This window comes from Phycodurus eques, chromosome 11 (assembly GCF_024500275.1).
Source record: "Phycodurus eques isolate BA_2022a chromosome 11, UOR_Pequ_1.1, whole genome shotgun sequence".
Taxonomy (NCBI): domain Eukaryota; kingdom Metazoa; phylum Chordata; class Actinopteri; order Syngnathiformes; family Syngnathidae; genus Phycodurus; species Phycodurus eques.
The window spans coordinates 26,812,108-26,834,562 of record NC_084535.1 but is presented as its reverse complement, the minus strand read 5'-3'; the positions used below and the strand labels follow the sequence as shown (position 1 = coordinate 26,834,562).

Sequence of the window (22,455 nt, the reverse complement as noted above, 5' to 3'; positions counted from 1 at the left end):
AAGCTGCCAGAAAAGCAGCTACGCAACCGTGTCACGGCCAAACAGAATGCAACGAAAGCCTACATAGATGCCAAGAATCAAAGAGGGGAAGTCTGGTCAGAGTGAGAAAGCCCTTCCATGTCAAAAAAGGACTGTCAAAGTTCCATGCGCCTGCCAGGGTGATGCAAAAAGCTGGTGCGAGTTCCTGTGTTCTGGAGGATGGATGCACCCAACACGCTACTCATCTCTCTCTCTGGTTCTGGAAGGTGCAATAGACATTATCACAGGTGGTGTAGCTCCAGTCCCTGAGCCCGAGCCTGCACAACCACTGGACAAAAACACGCCCAGAACTGCTAGGGTCAGATGGAAACCTGTGTGGCTTAATGATTACGACCATCGGGGGAAAACGTTCAAGGGAATTTAGTGTGAAAAAAACAAGTATGCTCGACAATGTGAAAGTAATTGTCTACCATATCTAAACTTGAAATGATATGTCAGAAAGGTACATATGGTTGAGACCAATCTTTACTCATGTTAAGGTCAAAGGTGAACACAATAAGAGTTATGCTTTCTGCTGTTAGTGAAGTTAGTAATATGTACAGCTGTTACGTTTATAAGGTGTTCACTAAGTAAGAGAGAGATATTAAAAATTGTTATATATATATTTTTTTTCAAGTCTGTATTTTACTTTAAGAGCATTATTTGATTTAAGATGAATTATGTTCATTTACATTTATATTTCTTAAAGGGGAATATGTTGCGTATTCAGTTACTACTTAACAACTCTAGGTGCAGCTGTAGCACGCTAATAACTGTTTTTACGATATACTGTGATGTTAGAAGAACAAAGAGAAAAGAAAGGAGGTTGAATAAAGTTCATGCCGCAGTTTCGCTGCCTTATTTCATGCTATTCCTCTCGATATTGGAAGACAGCACCACACATCCCAGTCTTAATCCATAGATTTTAATATGACATTGATCCATCCTCTGCAGTTATAACATCTTCAACTCTTCTGGGAAGGTTTTACGCAAGGTTTAGGAGTGTGTTTATGGAAATCTATGACCATTTTACCAGAAGCGCAATTGTGAGTTTACATACTGATGTTGGACGAGAAGGCGTGACTCTCAGTCTTCGCTCTAATTCATCCAAAAGTCTTCTATAAGGTCTAAATCAGGATTGTACAGGCCAGTCAAATTAATCCACATCAAACTGTCTCATCCATGTCTTTATGAACCTTGATTTGTGTACTGATGCACAGTCTTGTTGGAACAGGCAGGGGCCATCTCCAAACTGTTTCCACAAAGTTGGAAATGTCCAAAATAGTAGCCTCTACGCTCCAGTGAAAGGAACTCTGACTGCTTCAGCATACCACAAGATTTTGGACAGTCAAACCATTTGGGGATTATCCCTTTCTGTTCCAACATGTCTGTGAGTGCACAAAGCAAGGTCCATGAAGACGCGGATGAGAGAATTTGGTATGGATGAACTTGACTGGCCTGCACAGAATCCAACCCGATAGAACACCTCTGGGTTGATTTCAAGTGGACAGTAAGCCAGGCCTTCTTGTCTATCATCAGCGTGTGACCTCACTAATATGCTCCTGGAAGAATGGGCAAAAAGTCTCATAAATTCACTCCTAAACCTTGTTGAAAGCCTTCCCACAAGAGCTGAAGCTGTTATGGCTGCAAAGTGTAGAGCCACATAATATTAAACCATATGGATTTAGAATGGGATATCACGTAAAATCAAATGTGAGTCAAGGCAGGTGAGTGAATACTTTTGGCAATATAGTGTATATAACTCAGAATATGCCATCTGGGTTTTTACTCCCTTCCTGTCTTTGGCTTTTTACTCCCTTCCTGTCTTTGGCTATCGTCGGCTATTTTCAGCTGTGACGTAACAAATGTCACACCCTCTGTTCATTCGGTGATAGCACACGCTCACCTCGTTGTTTGGTTTATTGCTGCATATTTTTCTATTTAACAATGTTTTATAGTGTGGCAGCTGGTTGTGGTGTGGGCAGTAACAAAGAGTTTCGTCAATAAATAGAATCGCAATACTAGACAAGTAGCTCCGTGGGAGTCAATTGGCGGCGGGCAGTGGTTGTGATGGGGGGAGGAGCTGCATGCTGTTTACCTTTTCATATAATTTCATGCTGTTTACCTTTTCCCCATCAACAGCCTCCTGACGCAAATATACATTTATATAGATAGTATATATACATACACATACCAGTCTGTATTTCCAATCTGCTCTGCACGATATTGTGATCTCCTTCTTCCAGCATCCTCCGTCGCATTGACCCTGACGTCTGTTGCGCAGCTGTTAAAATTAGCCGCTAGCCGTTGTCAAAAACAGGCTCCGACCTCCTAATCGGCTCAAACATATAGGGTTTGACCAAAAGTCTAGCCGGCTCCTGTGTATATAAATCCCCATCCTGCTTGTATTCCAAATCATAGCTCCCCATCAAGAGTTAATGCAGCATGCTAATGCTTGACAAACAATACATAACTTCCGGTAGCCCTTGCGTTGGAGATAGAGTAATACACCCAGGATCTCTCAAAATGGGAACGTTCGAGAGTGCTCCATAAAACCTAATTCATCCATCCATTTTCTGAGCCGCTTCTCCTCACTAGGATCGCGGCGGGCGTGCTGGAGCCTATCCCAGCTGTCATCGGGCAGGAGGCGGGGTACCCGGGTCCTCAGAACAGTGAGGCTGACGCTCTAACCAGTCGCCCACCGTGCCGCCTAAAACCTAATTTTAGCCAATTTATTGTTAACAACTTGCTGTAAATGATGTGCATGTAGTGCAAAACATTAACAACGCAAATACGAATTTTAAACGACTGCCATAAAACCCTCACACTCTGACCTTTAATAGGATTTAGATCAGGCCTTTTCAGAACAGTCGGATGTTTGTTCTTAGCCATTCGTGGGCACTTTTAGCTGTGTGTTTTGGGTCATTATCCTTTTGGAAGATCCATGATCTGCGGCTGAAAGCAAGCTTGCTGATATGCACAGCACTGCGCTGTATTTCACTCCAGAGACTCCTCACTTGAGAGTCTTAAGATTTCATTATACCCTGCATAGATTCAGGACACCCTGTTGGTACCTTTCCATTCAAGATCAACCCTGACAATAGTCCCTTTTAATAACGTCAAACAGATAAGAATGAAATTTGTCAAATTGCATACTGACAAGCCATAACATTTCTGATGGAATTTCTTTTGGACAGATGAGACGGGATGCTTTTTGACATGTCACGTCAGCGGTTAGAGATGCAAAAATTAAGCAAACAAAGAAAAGAACACTGTACCTACTTTGAAAGATGGAGGAGGCTTCGTAATGGGTCTGATTTGCTGCAACCAGATCAATTCTGGATTTTCATTAATTAATTTTAAGTCATTTTAATTAGGGTCGCACTAAAATGAAAATTCTTGGCCGTAACCAAAAATTAGTAAACCAAGGCCAAAAACTGAAACACCAAACGAAATTACTATGCTAATTATGAGTGGAATTACATTTATGGGTATGACTGCAGAGCTGTCAACCTATATCTCACGAAACTGCACTTTATCCACTTTGACTGACTTGAAGTTTTAAATATATATTTTTCATTTTTTTACAAGTGTTGTATTTTTGTGTCATTTACAGTATGGGTGTCTTCCAAGCCAGGATTCTGTGCAAAAATTAATGTTATCATAATGAAAATAAAGACGCTTGATTCTTGAAATTCACTTTCAGAACAGTTTGTCTAAATTTCCCCATTTTTAAAAATTATGTCAACAACATTTCCGTGGGGCAGTTATCGGAGTATATGATGTAATAAGGTAAAATAATTCTATTTTGTGCAATGTACTTCTTGTGCAAATGTCTTCTCGTGCATGCTATTTTTGTATTTCCTGTATCCACTATTGCTGCTGAAACGATGAAAAACTCTCCATTGTGGGACAAAAGGTTTTCTTATAAATATTTATTACATTATAGGCCCCTGTTCTCAGTTGACGTACTCATTCATTCATTCATTTCCAGTTTCCGGTTCCGGTCCTGTGTGGCGGTGTAGCGTTATTGTGTATTGTTTTCTCTCCAGACACGTATCAATTTGCCTGCTACTTTGCTGTTCAAAGTTGGTTACTCTCCGCTATAACGCAGTTCCAGCCAGACTTATGTGACAAGTGTACTGTATCACCCAATCACTTATTTCAGTGATTTGGGACTACATGTCACAATGCCTTAGCAATTAGCTTGGCTTTTCTGTCTTTCTCCCGTGAATTACTCCTTGTCCTTCACGATAACGATACTTTTTCAGAAGTGTAGCTTATTTGCTACCATGGAGGCGATGATTAGTGGCCTCTTTATACTCTCGCGGTCGCACGGCCGCATTGCATCACGTGACCGACGAATTGCCCCGCGCAGTACCTCTAACGTAACTTGCTGCGCACCTGACAAAAATAGTTGCTGCGCGTCTAACGCCACGGAGATCATCTCTCGTGATTGGTCCGTTTTAGTCACATGCTGTGATGACGTACTCAGCGTGCCCCTTGGTTCTACATACCATCGACGTTGCCGCCTTCTCGATCGATTTTGCAGCATAATTAAACGTATCATCTGGTTATCTAGGTCCATTTGTTCTGTCGCGGTAGCCATTGTTATTGCTTTGTTCCTTGTTACTGAAAGAAAAGTAAAAACAGCTACCGGAAATGGCCCAAAAAATGCAGAGGAAACTCCACCCTGTAGTGTCCTGTCCAATACCAGCCGTAGCGACACCCGCAACTTGGAGGAGAACTGCAGCACACTTTCAAAACAGCGCTCGTGGGTTGCGCCCGAGTATAAAGGCAAACTACGTGAGGGACAGCCGCAGTGACGTCAGCGTGGTCGCCGTCTGCGACTTTATACGTATACAGTATAAAGTCGTATAAAGTATAAAGAATACTTTATGCTGTGTTGGCACCGGATGCGCAGCAAACTTTCTCATCCGCAGCTCCACACTGGCTGGGTTCTGTTTTTGGTTGCATCATCACAACATACTTTTTCAGCCATAGGCCGAAAACAGAAAATGTACTTTTGGGCCATTTTCTGTCGAAAATCTTTGGTGACCAAATTTTCGGTGCATCCCTAATTTTTCTACATTATTACTTTTGTCTGTTACAAATTATTTCAAGGACCATTTTTCCCCCGATGCAAGGATACCAGCAACTTTACCATGTGTGTATATGTTTGTCATTTTATATTTGATTAAAAAGGGTTTCTATGCGCCCTGCGATTGGCTGGCAACCAGTTCAGGGTGTACCCCGCCTCTCGCCCGAAGATAGCTGGGATAGCCTCCAGCACGCCCGGGACCCTAGTGACGCTTTGCGGTGTAAAGAAATTGGATGGATGGGTTGTTACAGAATGTTTCAAGGGAGGAAAGAAAGTGTGAGGGTTTGTGTGTGTGTGTGTGTGTGTGTGTGTGTGTCTGTCTGTATGTCTTTCTGTGTGTAGGTCTCTGTCAGTCGGGGTCAGTTGTAACCCTTTGTCTCCCTCTGTGACCAATATAAAAGCATCATAACCCTTTCAGCTCAGACATACAAGTATTTAGAAAGCACATAAAAGCACTTTTTACAAACTGGATACACGTCGGGCACAAAGCCCTGGGTCAAGCGCAGCAAATTAACAACCTTCTTTTTGACGGATGTGATTGGATTTGTGCAGGGGTGGAGGAGGGGTGAGAGTGGACAAAGTTTACCGCCCCTTGAGCCCATAGCCAAATGCTTGCACATTCCCTCAGTAGGGTTGTGGGAATTCATGTCTAATTGGTCGTAAATTAGTCTGACTTAGATTATTTTTGTCTAAAATTTCATCGATTTATTTTTGAGAGAACACTGAGAGACTTTCATCGTTTGTACAGCATCCATCCATCCGTTTTCTGTACCGCTTTTCCTCACATGGGCAAACAGCAGTATTGTTTGAAAACATTTAATTGAACACAAACAACACGTGACACATGTATATAACACAACAACGAGCAAGTCCATGTGTATCAGTTGAGGTCACTATTTGAATGTTCATTTCATATAATATTCTCATAACCTTTCAGTACATTAAACACATTCAAATTCTAAAATTTCAGACAAATAGTTTGAACACCAACACTCCCTCGGTTTGGTGTCCAGGGAGATGCAAACTTTTAGGGTGCTTTCCTTTCGCTGTTGCACAGACCTGTAAGTTTTGAGGTGTGTTTTTCTTTTCTTGGACTCCAGTAGAAGTAGTCGAGTGGGAATTCCCAAGATGGCAAATTTCTGAATATTACATTTTCAACAACGTAGAATTTTCTCTGAATTTTCCAGCAGACCTTTTTTGTTAAATTTATTTATTTGATGGTTTTTCATGGGAAGTCAGAGTAATATTATTGTCCCACATCGACTCAGACTTTATATTTAATATACTGTTACCTGAATGCGCTTGTTTTTGTGGCATAATGGAATACTATATGTATGCATATTGAAGGGAGGCATCTCACTTCGGATTTAGCTTGTGTGACCCTATCAGAGAAAATAATGCCAGCTGATGAGGTTACCCAAACGGCAGTGGAGGCCCAGGGTGATAATAGTGATGTAAAGTGAAGTTGGGGTGTTAGACACACATTGAGGCAGTAGAGGATATTCCATCAGAGACTGTGTGTGTTTAGGGTGGACACCTGCCCTGCATTAAGTGAGAGAGGCCTTGACCTTAGCAGCTATAATATCAGTGCAAGCTCTGACCCTGATCAGGCTTGTTGGGTGCTTTAAATGGGTGAGGGAGAAAAGGGACATGAAGGGGTAGTAATTCTGTCATTGTAAGGCAAGGGTGTCCCACCCTTCCTCCTCCAGAGCCATTGCCCATTGAGGGGTGAGTAATGTGAGTAATAGAGAGTAATAGGATCCGGATAGTGATTGTGACCATAACCCTATTGTATCCTATGTCAGCAGGGTTAGAGGTCACCCACCATACATACTGGTCCCGGCCTCACCCGACCCATTTGGGTCCTAAATGAGTTTACCCAACACTAATTACCAGGGACCTGCCAGTGGGACATGTTGCCTAACGGAACTGACAGCTGCCGTTATGGTCCTCGTACCATCCAGTCCTTTAACCCCACACTCACATATACAACACATATCTTACGTCTGTGCAACTGTCAGTCAGACAGTAAGTCAAGATAGTTTGTCATTTTAGGATGTGAACATGAAATGTGTTTTTCTCAAAAGTCACGAAGATGTTATTGTTCCCTTGGAGTAGTGTATTAGTGTTAATGTTCAGAGTTGTGCGCAGTGCTGGTACAACTTTTGCAGTTTAACTGAAATCATGAAAAAATTCATTTCACTAGATCCGAATAACCAGAGAAGCTGTGCACGTGTCCTTCTTCTGCTACTCTCTTAAACAATAACCATATACACATGCATTCTGGTTAACGATCATGGATTCATAATATTTCAAAACGAGAAGGACATTTTGGACAATTCTATGCTTTCAACTTTGTGACAAGACATTGAGGAGGCTCTTTCATTTTCTAGTATAACCTTGGGAAATTTTTCCACATTATAATGTGGTACTAGTGTGATTATTTACATTCAAGTATTGCAGTTTTTTTTATGTAATTTTTAAAAAAAATATGTATAACAAATAGGAAACGTATCAAACATACATGAAATGGAAATAATAACAATATAACGTTAAGAACATAAATATAAATACGTTGTAGCTGGAAAACTGTTTTAAAAAAATCTGTTTTTGCCTCAGTCTCATGTTTTTGTTCATATTCATTTAAAAGGAACTGTAGAATTGCATTTTTTGGCCGTTGTCTTTTTTGCACTGGCTGGGCTTATAGTTCTGTAGTGCTGTGTACTGTTGTAGCAGAAGGTTGTCTTGCGCTATTCCTGTGGAAGAAAATGCACAAGGTTATTACGTTGGCCTCGTGTGTTCCCATAAGGTAAATCGATGTCAGACGAGGATGTTCGCAGCCAACTGCTTCCTCACGATGGAATACTGTATTACATGAGTGACTATAGGCTACAGCTAAATTATATGGAACGTGAACGCCACAGTGCTCAGAAATGACATTACTAGCGATGCTACATTAGCTACGTAGCTTCTGATTGTGACTTAGCGTTCTAATAAGTCTGTCTAATCAGTCATAAAATGCAGTACACTGGAGGGAAGTCCGTTTGCTCTGAATTTGTCAGCGTAGTCTGACGGCAGATTAGCCGGTGCGCGAGCTCGTTATAACGAGCCATTTATCAACAATTCAAAACTTGGCTAATACTTACATTGATAAAATCGTGACTGTGAGTTAGTATCAACATCAGTAATTATGCTTACCTACATGTAGGCGCTTCCCTGTCCTTTCCGCCGTTTTGTAAGCAAACTCTTCGTCTGTCAGAAGGGGTGGAGTCCGATACCCTTCACTTTGAAATGATGTGCCGGGCCACAGTTGGTATCAAGGGGTATAAAGCGCTTCGCCTTAGCACTACCACTTAACCCTTAAGGAGAACTGGGACACCCCTGTGTACTCGTGAACGTGCAAAACCAAGGGCAAAAGGGTGAAATGAGGACGAAGGGGTAAAATTGTGATTGGCCCTATGTGTTCCCTTTAGCAGCGTATTTGCAGTGTCTGCAATTCTAGTGGGCAAGTGTCCCAGTACTTGTGTCCATGTGGTGTACTGTAATAATAATACTGACCTTAAGTATTATTTCTCAGTGGTGCCCCAGGATAAGGAAGATGATACAAAACCCAAATTGTAAGAAAGATGGAGAGGGCCGAGAGTGGCTGAAGTTCCGGAGGAAAATAATTACTTAAGCAGCTGAAGCGCTATCGTTCCAAAGCCAAAAGGCAAGCAGAGCTGCAGTGTTACCACGGTTTAGCATAAGCTAACAATTTTACCAGCATTACCTTCTCATAATGTTTGGCTCGGTGTGAGAGGTTGGGAGTGAAGGCTGGGCGATATGGGAAGAAATCCAAACAGGTTTTTAATTTTTTTTTAACTCCATATTGAAATGTATCACGATATTAAAAAAAAGCAATTTTTTTCCCTAAAATTTTCCCTGTTACTCTTAAACTTTTGATTTAAATACTTCTTTTCTGTCAAAAGTTGAACATGACATGACACATTATACAACTGTCAGACAACATAAACGAGCAGTCTGCAGTGCAGCGAGTCTTGAGGAAGCAGAACACTTGTGCGTGTGAGCCCTGCATAACACAAGGCTGCCTCCTCCTAAGAAAGGCACGTTTCCCGGTGTCTGGAGAAAAATCACCGACATGTTAGTGAGACAGCTGCCACCTCCTCTTAACATTTCCCACAGTCCCGAGTCTGATACTGTGACTGAAAAACAGGTGGAAGAGCAGCGAAGAGCAGAGGAGGATCAGGCAGTGACAGGACAGAAGCAGGGTGAGGCAGGGTCTGCTCGGGGAAGCTGAAGAAATGGGAAGTTATAGTTCAATTCAATTCTAAGCAGTGAGTTCATAAACAGGCACTCGTGTCTGTGAAATATCTGGCGATGAGTTGTTTGTATTTAAAAGCTTCTAGGCCCGTGCTTCTCAAACCTTTTTACCCCATTACCACCTCAAAAAATACTTGGCCCTCCAAGTACTACCATAGTGACCAACATTAAAATACAGGAGTGTAATAGGCCCAAATGACAAAAATGAGGCACAGGTAAAAAAAAGCATATTTGATATTATTGTAAATCACTGTAATATTATGCACAGTTGGAACATTAACACTGCGCTTAAGTATAGAAAATGAAAACCTGTACTTGATATTGTGCTTGTAATGTAATTTAATTGTAATGTTCCAAAACAAACATTTCTAAATGATTAAATGCAAATGTGTTGAACTTAAAAAATAAATACAACTGTACTGTACATACTGTATATTGTAGTGGATTTTAAAAGAACTTAAAGTAGGATTATATGAGGGTTACCTTGTAATAAGCGAGCTTTGCTTTGTTGGGTTAGGATAATGCGTTCATGCACCACTGAAATAATTTCATAATTTCTTTGATGTGTGCGTGTTTTCCACACTCATAGCTCTGTTTACACAAGTAGAAGTGAACAGCGCCGCTAGAAGAGGCAGAAGAGCAGATGGCAAATAGCTGTCAGGAACACGCCCCCCACCCCCCCCCCCCCCCCCAACCCCACCCCCCCACGCGAGTTCCAGCCTATTGGTTGTCAATGCAATTTTGCATGGTCGAAGCCCGTTTGATGAATCGGGGTAGTCTCTAAATTTATTTCAGCAGTTCATTCCAGTTCCAAGTTGATATCTGTATTTATATGATTATACTATTATTATATTATATATTATATTATATAATTGTAATAATATAGTAGTAATAATATAATTATATAATATATTATATTATAATTATATAATATTATATTATGTATATTATATATTATTATTGTTATTAATATTATATATTCAGTCATTCAATTATTTCTAAACTTAAATTACTTGTGATAGTGAATTTTGAATTTTCATAAGCTGTAAACTACAATAATCAAAATAATAAAAAAATAATGTGTGTAAAATCTATTTATGAGTTTCACTTTTTGAATTGAACTACGGAAATGACATTTTCCAGGATACTTCAATTAATTCCAATGCACCTGTATACATTTATTGGCATGAACATCTTTTTGTTTTGAATTGATTGATTTTATACTTTTGGTAAGACTCGTGTCCTTCTGTGTTTTCTGTAGTTCCTTTGTAACTGGTACTGCTTGTTGTGAGAACTTCTCCCCTCTACGCATGTGGGATGTTGAACGGTAAGGCAGGAGACTGCAGACAGCCAACAACAGGCACATACCACACTACATTACTCCCTAATTCCTCTTAATTTCTGCAGTTTGTTAGGGGCACTGCCACACAAAAGAATCCAGCAAACACCATCCCCTCAGAACTATTCTAACATCTATGGCAGCACCTTGATGGCCATATATTAGAAGGTTTTGACGAATAACAATCTTCAAATCAGTGTCTTCCAGCATCGATGTGTCATGTACCGTAATTTATCGTTTATAATGCGCATTTTTTCCCCCCAAAAATTGTCAAAAGTCAATAGTGGACATTATACATGGGTATAGGGGGAAATGAAAAAGCTTTCACAATTTACAAATATATGCCACCATCTAGAGGTTATGAAAAAGCTGTACACTTTCATTCTAATATGCCGCCACCTAGAGGTTATGAAAAAGGTGTAGCCTACACTGTCATTCCAATATAATACGTATGACTGCATATACTGTATGTACAGTTGTGCTCATAAGTTTACATACCCTGGCAAAATTTAGGATTTTTATTTTTTTTTTAAATATGACTGAACAACAACCATCATTAATTTGTTTATGGTTATGTTTCGTTTAATGATTTTCTGAAATGCTTGACAGTTTAATTTGAATCCCAATCCATCCATCCATCCATCTTCTACCGCTTAGCCGAGGTCGGATCGTGGGGGCAGTAGCTTTACCAGGGACGCCCAGACTTCCCTTTCCCCAGCCACTTCATCCATCTCTTCCGGGGGGATCCCGAGGCGTTCCCAGGCCAGCCGAAGGATGTAGTCTCTTCAGCGTGTCCTAGGTCGTCCCCGGGGTCTCCTCCCGGTGGGACGTGCCCGGACCACCTCACCAGGGAGGCGTCCGGGAGGCATCCGAATCAGATGCCCCAGCCACCTCATCTGGCTCCTCTCAATGTGAAGGAGCAACGGCTCTACTCTGAGATCTCCCGGATGACCGAGCTTCTCACCCTATCTCTAAGGGAGAGCCCGGACACCCTGCGGAGGAAACTAATTTCGGCCGCTTGTATCCGGGATCTCATTCTTTAAAGAATGAGATATAGGTGAAGGGTAGGAATGTAGATTGACCGGTAAATCGAGAGCTTCGCCTTTCGGCTTAGCTCCTTCTTTACCACAACGGATCGATACAAAGTCCGCATCACTGCAGACGCTGCACCGATCCGCCTGTCGATCTCCCGTTCTGTTCTTCCCTCACTCGTGAACAAGACCCCAAGATACTTGAACTCCTCCACTTGGGGCAGGATCTCATCCCCGACCTGGAGAGGGCATGCCACCCTTTTCCGACTGAGAACCATGGTCTCAGATTTGGAGGGGCTGATTCTCATCCCAGCCGCTTTCACACTTGGCTGCGAACTGCTCCAATGAGAGTTGGAGGTCACGGCTTGATGAAGCCAACAGAACCACATCATCTGCATAAAGCAGAGATGCAATACTGAGGCCACCAAACCGGACCCCCTCTACGCCTCGGGTGCGCCTAGGAATTCTGTCCATAAAGGTTATGAACAGAATCGGTGACAAAGGGCAGCCTTGGCGGAGTCCAACCCTCACCAGAAACGAGTACGATTTACTGCCGGATATGTGGACCAAACTCTGACTCCGGTCGTACAGGGACCGAACAGCCCGTATCAGGGGGTTCGGTACCCCATAATCCCGAAGCACCCCCCACAGAACACATGTAGAATGGTTGGGCGAACTCCCATGCACCCTCGAGGACCCTGCCAAGGGTGTGGAGCTGGTCCACTGTTCCACAGCCAGGACGAAAACCACACTGCTCCTCCTGAATCTGAGATTCGACTTCCCGACGGACCCTCCTCTCCAGCACCCCTGAATAGACCTTACCAGGGAGGCTGAGGAGTGTGATCCCCCTGTAGTTGGAACACCACCACCCCAGTCTGCCAATCCAGAGGCACTGTCCCCGATGTCCACGCGATGTTGCAGAGGCGTGTCAAAACTTTAATTCCAATAAAATAAAATTAAATGTGTTTCGCCTAGCCCTTCATGTTTTCTTTAAAGACTTGTACACATCTTACGAATTCTGCCTGGGTAATCAAATCAACTGTGTGTTTTCTCATTTACAAAATAAAAGTAGGGCTGTGAATTTCAAAATCAGAGTAAATAAAGTACTAAATGTTCAAATAAAGTGCTTAATTTAAGAATAATTATTTGAAAAAAATACTTCGTTATGATCATATGGGCAGAAGCAAAATCATGTATGCATGATACATAGGTAAAGGGTTTTTCCAGAATTTTGAGGTCAACTTTGGGGCTGCGCATTATACATGGGTGCATATTATACACGGGAAATTACAGTAATTTGGAGTAGAGCAGGGGTGTGAATGAATTTACCGCTAACGACTCAGTCTGTCATGCATTACAATCACTAACCAGTTACAAGCGACCATCCCCCCAAGCTGAGAACAATAAAGGACTAGCCGACAACTTGAACACATTCTAATGCAGATTTGAGAAGGACACTTTCTCTCCCCATACCCACCCAGCCACAGCAATGACCACCATCACACCTCTGACTCCCCCTCCTTCGTTGACCATACACTAACAGGAGATGAGACACATCTTTAAACTACAAAAGATCAACAAAGTGGCAGGCCCAGACCTTGTGTCCCCATCCTGCCTCAAAGTCTGCATGGGCCAGTCTTCACACAGATCTTCAATAGATCTCTGGAACTGTCTGAAGTACCACCCTGTTTCAAACGCTCCACCATCATCCCAGTCCCCAAGAAACGTGCAATCTCGGGTCTGAATGACTACAGGCCTGTCGCCCTGACATCTATGGTCATGAAGTGCTTTGAACTTCTCGCACTGGACCACCTCAAGCGCGTCACAGGTCTCCTGCTGGACCTCCTGCAGTTTGCCTACCGAGCAAACAGGTCTGCGGATGACGCAGTCAACATGGGACTGCACTTCATCCGAGAACACCTCAACGGTGCAGGGACCTACGCAAGAATCCTTCAGCCCTGCGTTCAACACCATCATCCCCGAACTCCTCTCCTCCAAGCTCCTCCAGCTCAACGTCTCGCCTGCCATCTGCATGTGGATTTACAGCTTCCTGACGGGCAGGACACAGCAGGTGAGGCTCGGGGGCACCACCTCATTGACACACACCACCAGCATTGGGGCGCCCCAAGGTTATTTCCTCTCTCCGCTGCTCTGTTGCACCTCAACGGCCTCAGCTGTCAAACTCCTGAAGTTTGCAGATGACACCACAGTCATAAAAAAAATACATCTATTATTTCCTTAAAGGGTTTACCACTGGATACTTCTTTCATAACTTATCAACTAGAGACAATTCAGACTGTCACCAAAAACTCTCATGATGCTTGACAAGTGGTGCCATCAGAACAGCACCCCAACTTTTCACCCTGTCTTCATATATGGCTATACACAGAGGGTGGAGACAGCATCAAGTTCCAAGTTCCTGGGAATTACAGTCTCTCAGGACCTGAAATGGGAACTCGACATCAACTCCGTCCTCAAAAAGGCCCAGCAAAGGATGTACTTCTTGCGGGTTCTGAAGAAGCACGGCCTGCCACAGGAGCTTTTGAAGCAGTTCTACACAGCAGTCATCGAATCAGTCCTGCGTTCATCCATCACAGTCTGGTTTGGTGCTGCTCCAAAAAAGGACAAACTCCACCTGCAATGGAGTGTTGGTGGTGCACTGCTTTCCTCTCCTGAGACGTCGGATGGTGGACCAGAATTTCCTCGAAGCCGTCCGGAAGTCTTTCTCCAAGGCCTCACCGAACTCCTCCCATACCCGAGTTTTTGCTTCAGCGACCACCAGAGCTGCATTACGCTTGGCCAGCCGGTACCCATCAGCTGCCTTAGGATTCCCACAGGCCAAAATGGCCCAATAGGAATCCTTCTTCAGCTTGACGGCATCCCTCACCGTTGGTGTCCACCAACCGGTTCGGGGATTGCCGCCACGACAGGCCTTACGGCCACAGCTCCGGTCGGCCGCCTCAGCAATGGAGGCGTAGAACATGGTCCATTCGGACTCGATGTCCCCCGCCTCCCCCGGAACATGAGCAAAGTTCTGTCGGAGGTGGGAGTTGAAACTCCTTCTGACAGGGGATTCTTCCAGACGTTCCCAGCAGACCCTCACAATACGTTTGGGCCTGCCACGTCGGACCGGCATCTTCCCCCACCATCGGAGCCAACTCACCACCAGGTGGTGATCAGTTGACAGCTCCGCCCCTCTCTTCACCCGAGTGTCCAAGACATGCGGCCGCAAGTCCGATGACACGACCACAAAGTCGATCATCGAACTGCGACCTAGGGTGTCCTGGTGCCAAGTGCACGTGTGGACACCCTTATGCTTGAACATGGTGTTCGTTATGGACAATTTGTGACGAGCACAGAGGTCCAATAACAGAACACCGCTCGGGTTCTGATCGGAGGGGCCGTTCCTCCCAATCACGCCCTTCCAGGTCTCACTGTCATTGCCCACGTGAGCATTGAAGTCCCCCAACAGAACAATGGAGTCCTCAGCGGGAGCGCTCTCCAGCACCCCCTTCAAGGACTCCAAAAAGGGTGGGTACTCTGAACTGCTGTTTGGTGCATAGGCACAAACAACAGTCAGGACCCGTCCCCCCACCCGAAGGCGGAGGGTGGCTACCCTCTCGTCCACCGGGGTGAACCCCAACGTACAGGCGCCGAGCCGGGGGGCAATAAGTATACCCACACCTGCTCGCCGCCTCTCACCGTGGGCAACTCCAGAGTGGAAGAGAGTCCAACCCCTCTCGAGAGGACTGGTACCAGAGCCAAAGCTGTGTGTGGAGGCGAGTCCGACTATATCTAGTCGGAACTTCTCGACCTCACACACCAGCTCGGGCTCCTTCCCTGCCAGAGAGGTGACATTCCACATCCCTAGAGCCAGCTTCTGTAGCCGGGGATCGGATCGCCAAGGTCCCCGCCTTGGGCCACCGCCCAGCTCACACTGCGACATAACCCTCCCCACCTCCATTAGTCAGTTAAATCGAGATTCCACTGTAATTAAACATGTCCATGCCTGAATTCATGACTGATACAAAAAAAGTATTGACAAAAAAAAATACATCTATTATTTCCTTAAAGGGTTTACTACTGGATACTTTTTTCACAACTTATCAACGAGAGACATTTCAGACTGTCACCAAAAACTCTAATGATGCTTGACAAGTGGTGCCATCAGAGCAGCACCCCAACTTTTCACCCAGTCTTCACTCATGGCTAAACACAGAGGGTGGAGACAGCATCATGTTCCAAGTTCCTGGGAATTACAGTCTCTCAGGACCTGAAATGGAAGCTCAACATCAACTCCATCCTCATAAAGGCCAAGCAGAGGATGTACTTCTTGCGTCTTCTGAGGAAGCACGGCCTTCCACAGGAGCTGGTGAGGCAGTTCTACACAGCAGTCCATCGAATCAGTCCTGTGTTCATCCATCACAGTCTGGTTTGGTGCTGCTACAAAAAACGACAAACTCCGACTGAAACGGACAATCAAAACTGCTGAAAAAATTGTCGGTTCCCCCCTACCTGCCCTTGAGGACTTGCACGCTGCCAGAACTAAGACAAGAGCATGCAAAATCCTCTTGGACCACCACCTCTTCCAGCTCCTTCCCTCAGGTAGACGCTATCGATTAATACAAACTAAAACAAGAAGAGTCGCCATTAAATTTGTAAATGGTTAACTTACAATTACATTGTAACATGCTGCCAATTTTGTCTTGAGATTTTAGTCCCATCTCTGTCGGGCCAATTATACATTACTCGTGCACTCACTGTAGTCGTCTCGCCACCCTGCACTACTTGCATATTTGTTGTTGACCAGTCCTGGCCACTCATGTGCTTGAGAAATGTCTGCGCCATTTGCACAGCGGTCACTGCACCTATTACTCATTTCAAACTGCTCTAAATTGCTAGAGGACTCAGCATAATTTTGCACAATTGTCCAAAAATTGTTACTGGCAACCTTATATTGCTCAGTGATTGTGGTTTTATATTTTTATGTCTCAAAGTATTCTGTGTCAATTGGCTGTTGTTGTACTAGAGCAGCACCAACTACCAAATTCCTTGTTTGTTTGTGACATACTTGGCAAATAAAGATGATTCTGATCAAAGCAGAGATTCCTGACCACTCCTAAATATTTGCCCATTTCATGAGAAAGGAGGAGTCCTTTTTGTAATCCAATGACTTGACTACAAAATTCTCGTAATTCCTCAACCTTGAAAGGATTGTCTCAAATGTCTGGTCTTGAAGCTGTTATACAATTTGCAGCAGTATTGTCTTTGCAGTGCACATTTGCTCAACATTATTCGTGTTTGATTATGACTCCCAACAGTACCCCTCTTTTCCACTGCGACAGGAAATATTGCATTCCTGTTGCATTGCACTGAAGAGGTGCAGGGTAAATTAGGTGGACATGCAACAGGTTGCGAAGCTCTCCTCTGTTTGTTTTAGTCAGTAAAAACCTCAGCAGGACCACTATTCTGTACCCTTTAGACAGCTTTTGACACCTGGACTTGTTTCACAGTCCCTCCCAATCTTTCTAGACCTCCAAACACTTCTGTCACAAAACACACACAGACAGTGCTTTTAATTAGCAGCCCTCACGCTCGATAATACCCTTAGCTTTTTTCCATTTTTTCCTTTGACATTTCATTAATGATTCCTTCTTTCACAAACTGTGTGTGTGTGTGGCCCCTAATACCAACCTGGCTCCTGCAGTGAGACCAGACAGGCTTAATTCAGGACATAGACCCTGTGTGTCACACAGCTAGTAGCCCCTCATGACAATCACAGAGTCTGTGACTGCCCCCCACACTCTCCCCACACCCCCATTTGCCCACATTCCAAAGTCGTTTTGTACTGTATCTCTAATTGCTTTTTCCTTTTCTTTTAAACAGGCTAATTAATGTTTCCCTAAAACTAATGGATTTCTCGTCAAGTCAGTCTTCGTTTAACTGCTGTTTAAATGGTCGGTTTTCTCCTTGGTTATTTAGGCTTAAAGTGGGAGTCATTGGTTTTCATTTCAATTTTTTGGTCCTTACAAGCTCGAGGTAAGATTTAGGCCATGGATAAATAGGAGAACTAGCTAAACCTGTTCAAGGTAGTTGGGCCGTACCTTTTGTAATGTAACATTGTTATTGGTTTGTTGTATGTTTACAAATTGTATTCACCTAAGTAGGTGCCAAGATCTCAGAACTTGTTCAACACCAACAAATCTAATGCCACTTCTGTTTGATTTGATTGGATGAGGAAGCTAAGGTGAGAAGCTTAGCGAGTGAGCATTTGTGCAGCCAGAAATTCCACATCATGCCTTCTTCTCCCTTTGAAGTTTGGTTGCCTGAACAAATAGTTGTTTTTTTTTGGGCGTTTACGGCCTACAGTAACCGTTCATTGTCTCAATTAAGGAGACGCAACAATAACATTTTAGATATGTGAATGGGTGAGCTGTGTGCAGGCGGAACGTCCACCTTCTGACTCCTGCTGCCAAAATTTGGTAGTTGTTCTTTATGTGTGGGGTATTGGGAAAGGCCTTATTGCTACACTCATGTAGCACCCGAGAAAGTAACACAACAACAGTCACCTTTCTATTATATCACCCTTGTGCGTTACTCTCCAGGCATGACTAATCAATTTAAGCTCACTATACCTGGTACACGAAAGTACAGTGCCTTGTGAAAGTAGTCATACTCCTTGAACTTTTTCACATTTTGTGACCTTGCAATCACAGACTTGAATGTATTTGCATGTCGTAGCACATAATTGTGAACTGGAACTAAAATTATATACAGCGGCTGCAATAAGCATTTAACACGTCACCATTTCCAAATGTTTTATAGACATGAACATTTACCCAGATGTTGGGAACAACCCAAGTAATCCACACATACAAAGAAAGTAGAACAAATAAGATCAGAAATTAAGTTGTGTGTAATAATGTGAAATGACACAGGGAAAAAGTATTGAACACATGAAGAAAGGGCGGTGCCAAACGGCATGGAAAGCCAAGACAACACCTCAAATCTATCAATAATCAAACAGCAATCCAGGCTCTTGTCAGTACAAGTGAATATCAGCTGGTTCAGTCCTAATTGATCGCCTCCAAAAAGGTCTCATTGCCAAGGTGTGAGTCAAGACACATCTCATGATGGGTAAGAGCAACAAGCTGTCTCAAGAGCATCAAAAACTTTCTGTTGCAAAACATAATGATGGCATTGGTTACAGGTGCATATGTAAGCTTCTGAATGTTCCAGTGAGCATGTTTGGGGCCATAATACGTAAGTGGAAAGCCAATCATACCACCATAAATTTGCCTCGATCAGGTGCTCCTTGCAAGATTTTTGACAGAGAAGTAGAAAGAATAATGAGAAGAGTTGTCCAAGAGCCATGGACCACCTGTGGAAAGCTTAAAAAAGACTTGGAATTAGCAGGTACTGTTTGTCACAACGAAAACAGTGAATAATGCCCTCCGCCGCCATGGCCTGAATGCACGTTTACCACACAAGACCCCATTGCTGAAAAAAAAGCATGTCATACCTCGTTTAAAGTTTGCTGAACAACATTTGGACAAGCCAGTTAAATACTGGGAGAATATAGTCTGGTCTGATGAGACCAAAATTGAACTGTTTGGATGCCATAATGCACACCACGTTTGGAGGAGAAATGTCTCTGCACATCACCCTAAAAACACCGTACCAACAGTGAAGTCCGGAGGTGGAAACATAAAGGTGTGGGGCTGTGATTCAGCAAATGGTACTGGTAAACTTCACATTATTAAAGGAAAGATGAATGAGCAAATGTACCGAGACATTCTTGACAAAAATCTGCTGCCATCTACGAGAATGTTGAAAATGAAATGAGGGTGGACGTTTCAGCAGGATAATGATCCAAAGCATACTGCCAAGGAAACTCTCAATTGGTTTCAAAGATAAAAAATAAAGCCAATCACCAGACTTGAATCCAATCGAAAATCTATGGAAAGAACTGAAACTCAAGGTCCATAAAAGAAGCCCACGGAACCTTCAAGATTTGAAGACTGCTTGTGTGGAAGAATAGGCCAAAATCACACCAGAGCAATGGATGCGACAAGTTTCTCCATACAGGAGGCGTCTTGAAGCTGTCATTGTAAACAAAGGCTGTTGTACAAAGTATTAAATAATTTCCAGTTGGCATATTAAATGCTTTTTCCCGGTGTCATTTCACATTATTACGCACAACTTATTACACACAACTTGATTTCTGATCTTATTTGTTCTACTTTCTTTGTGTGTATGCATTACTTGGGTGACTCCCATCATCTGGTGAACTTTTCATGCCAATAGCACCTTTGGAAATATATTTAGTGAGAAAAATGGTGACGTGTTAAATACTTATTTCAGCCGCTGTACGCTTTTCACATTTTGAAAGGGACTATGAATCTGAAAAGTGTGTTGTGTGCTTGTATTCAACTCCCTGTATTCTAATAACCCTAAATACAATCCAGTGTAGTTGCCTTCAGAACACATACCGTAATTTCCCGTGTATAATGCGCGTCCCCCCCCCAAAAAATTGTCAAACGTCAATAGTGCGCATTATACATGGTTATAGGAGAAAATGAAAAAGACTTTCCCCATTTTACAAATGTATGCCGCCATCTAGAGGTGATGAAAAAGCTTTATACTTTCATTCCAATAAGCCACCGCCCACTAGAGGTTATGAAAAAGGTGTGGCCTACACTTTCATTCCAATATGACATGGGTTACATATCACTGCATTAAACTTTACACTGATTTGATCGGTCTGATCGGTCTCGGCCAATAATTAGCAATTTATGCTGATCGGCTGACCAGCTTTAATGTCATAATTCACAGATCCGATCAATGATGTCATTAATCGGCTCCGCAAAAGACATTTACTCTGCGTTGCCATCATGTACAGTATATTTGAATCCAAAAGCTGGTGTATTTTTAGCCTTGTCATGTGTCTTTTGATGTAGTACTGTAAATATCTGACAGCCAATAAAGTTATTTAAAAAAAAAAAAAAAAACATGTCGGCAGTGTGGGCAGACAACACATAATGCCCGGATCAGACTACAAGACAAATTTGGTCTTTCACGATTGCACTATGTCAGACGACTGCAATAAAATCTTGCATTCCGATACCACCGCATCCCGTTTTTTACGATCACTGGGCTTCATCTTGTCAACTCAAACGCGACCGGATACACTCGTTCCCACGGCCACGACAACAACAATCGTTCGCGTTGTGTTTATTATAAGAACAAAATGGGGGGAAAACGTGTGCTGGTGGTCACCGGTGCTCAGGAGAGGACTTTAATTTAAGGCTTACTTGAGGTATGTTCACATACTTTTAATACGATACGGCTCGCAAGCAGGCAACAAAATTTAATGTTGCCTTGCAAGCTAGTGCTAGCACTAACGGTTGCTAAACTCAAAGCACCAGCACAGGTTTCCTCTGGTGTCATTAACTTGCTTCAGTTTGGTTAAATTGCCTCAATTGGGTTCAATATGGGGAAGACTACAGACTTGACAACTGGCCAGAAGACCATCATTGATACCCTCCATAGGATGGGTAAGCCACAAATGTTCATAGCTAAGGAGGCTGGTCTAGTGGCAGGAGAAGATTCAGAGATGACCGTGGGCTTCAGCAGATTAACCAAGAGAGAAGATTCAGGAATCTAGCAGAGATCCAGAAAGCGTGGAATGAGGCTTGAGTCACAGCTTCAAAAAGCATCACTTTCAGACGCATCTGGGAGATGGGGTACAACTATCGGGTTCCTTGGGTCAACCCACTTCTGAGCCTGAGCCAAAGTAGGAAGTGTCTCAATTAGGCCAAGGAGAAGAAGGACTGGACTGTTGGGCAGTGGTCCAAGGTCCTCCTTTTCAATTAAAGTAAAGTGTGCCTTTCATTTGGGAATCAATGTCCAAGTGTTTGGAGGAAGACGGGTGAAGAACAGAACCCAAGCTGCTGAAGATCCAGTGGGAAATATCCCCAGTCAGTCATGATTTGGGGTGCAATGTCCATTGAAGGTTTTGGTAAACTCTGCTTTCTTAAATCCATGGTCACCGCAACAGTCTACCAGAATGTTTTAGAGGACTTCATGATTCCTTCTGCTGTGGCTCTGTATGGAGATGCAGATTTCATCTTCCTTGCTTTGAGCACATGCCATCACAGTGCTTGACTGGCCAGCCAAGTCGCCGGCTCTAAACCCCATTGAGAATCTATGGGGTATTATCAAGAGGAAAATGAGGGGCACCAGACCCAGAAACAAAGAAGAACTGACAGCAAGCATCAAGGAAATCTGGGCTTCCATAACTTCCAGGCAATGCCACAGGCTGATTGCCTCAATGTCACAGCGCATCGAGGCAGTGATTAAAGCAAAGAGATTACCCAAGTATTGAAGATTAACATATCGTTTTGAAAATACCATATTTTAATTGATTTAATGTGACCCTAATTTCTTTTTTTTTTTTCTTAACTGAGAACAAACGTTCATAAAAAAAAACTGAAGTAAAATGTGATTTCTTCACAGTATTTTTTGAATTTTATGAATTCCTAATTTCGTGGGTTTTATGAGCTGGAAGCCCAAATTATGTAAAAATAACAAATAAATACTTGAAATTATTTAAATTCTGGGCTCTGAATCTATAATCTATGAAA

The 22,455-nt window shown here is 43.1% G+C and overlaps 1 protein-coding gene across 3 annotated transcripts in view; it reads left to right on the top strand.

Moving 5' to 3' along the window:
• fbxw4 (F-box and WD repeat domain containing 4) overlaps positions 1 to 22,455 on the top strand; it is a 118,387-nt gene that overhangs the window by 55,005 nt on the left and 40,927 nt on the right. For 2 of the 3 annotated variants that reach the window (XM_061690816.1, XM_061690814.1), the window contains one exon: positions 10,701 to 10,766. The exons of the other annotated variant lie outside the window; for it this stretch is intronic. In XM_061690816.1, coding sequence (XP_061546800.1) covers positions 10,701 to 10,766 — 66 coding nt within the window. The remainder of the gene's footprint in view (positions 1 to 10,700; positions 10,767 to 22,455) is intronic. 3 annotated transcript variants of the gene reach the window in all.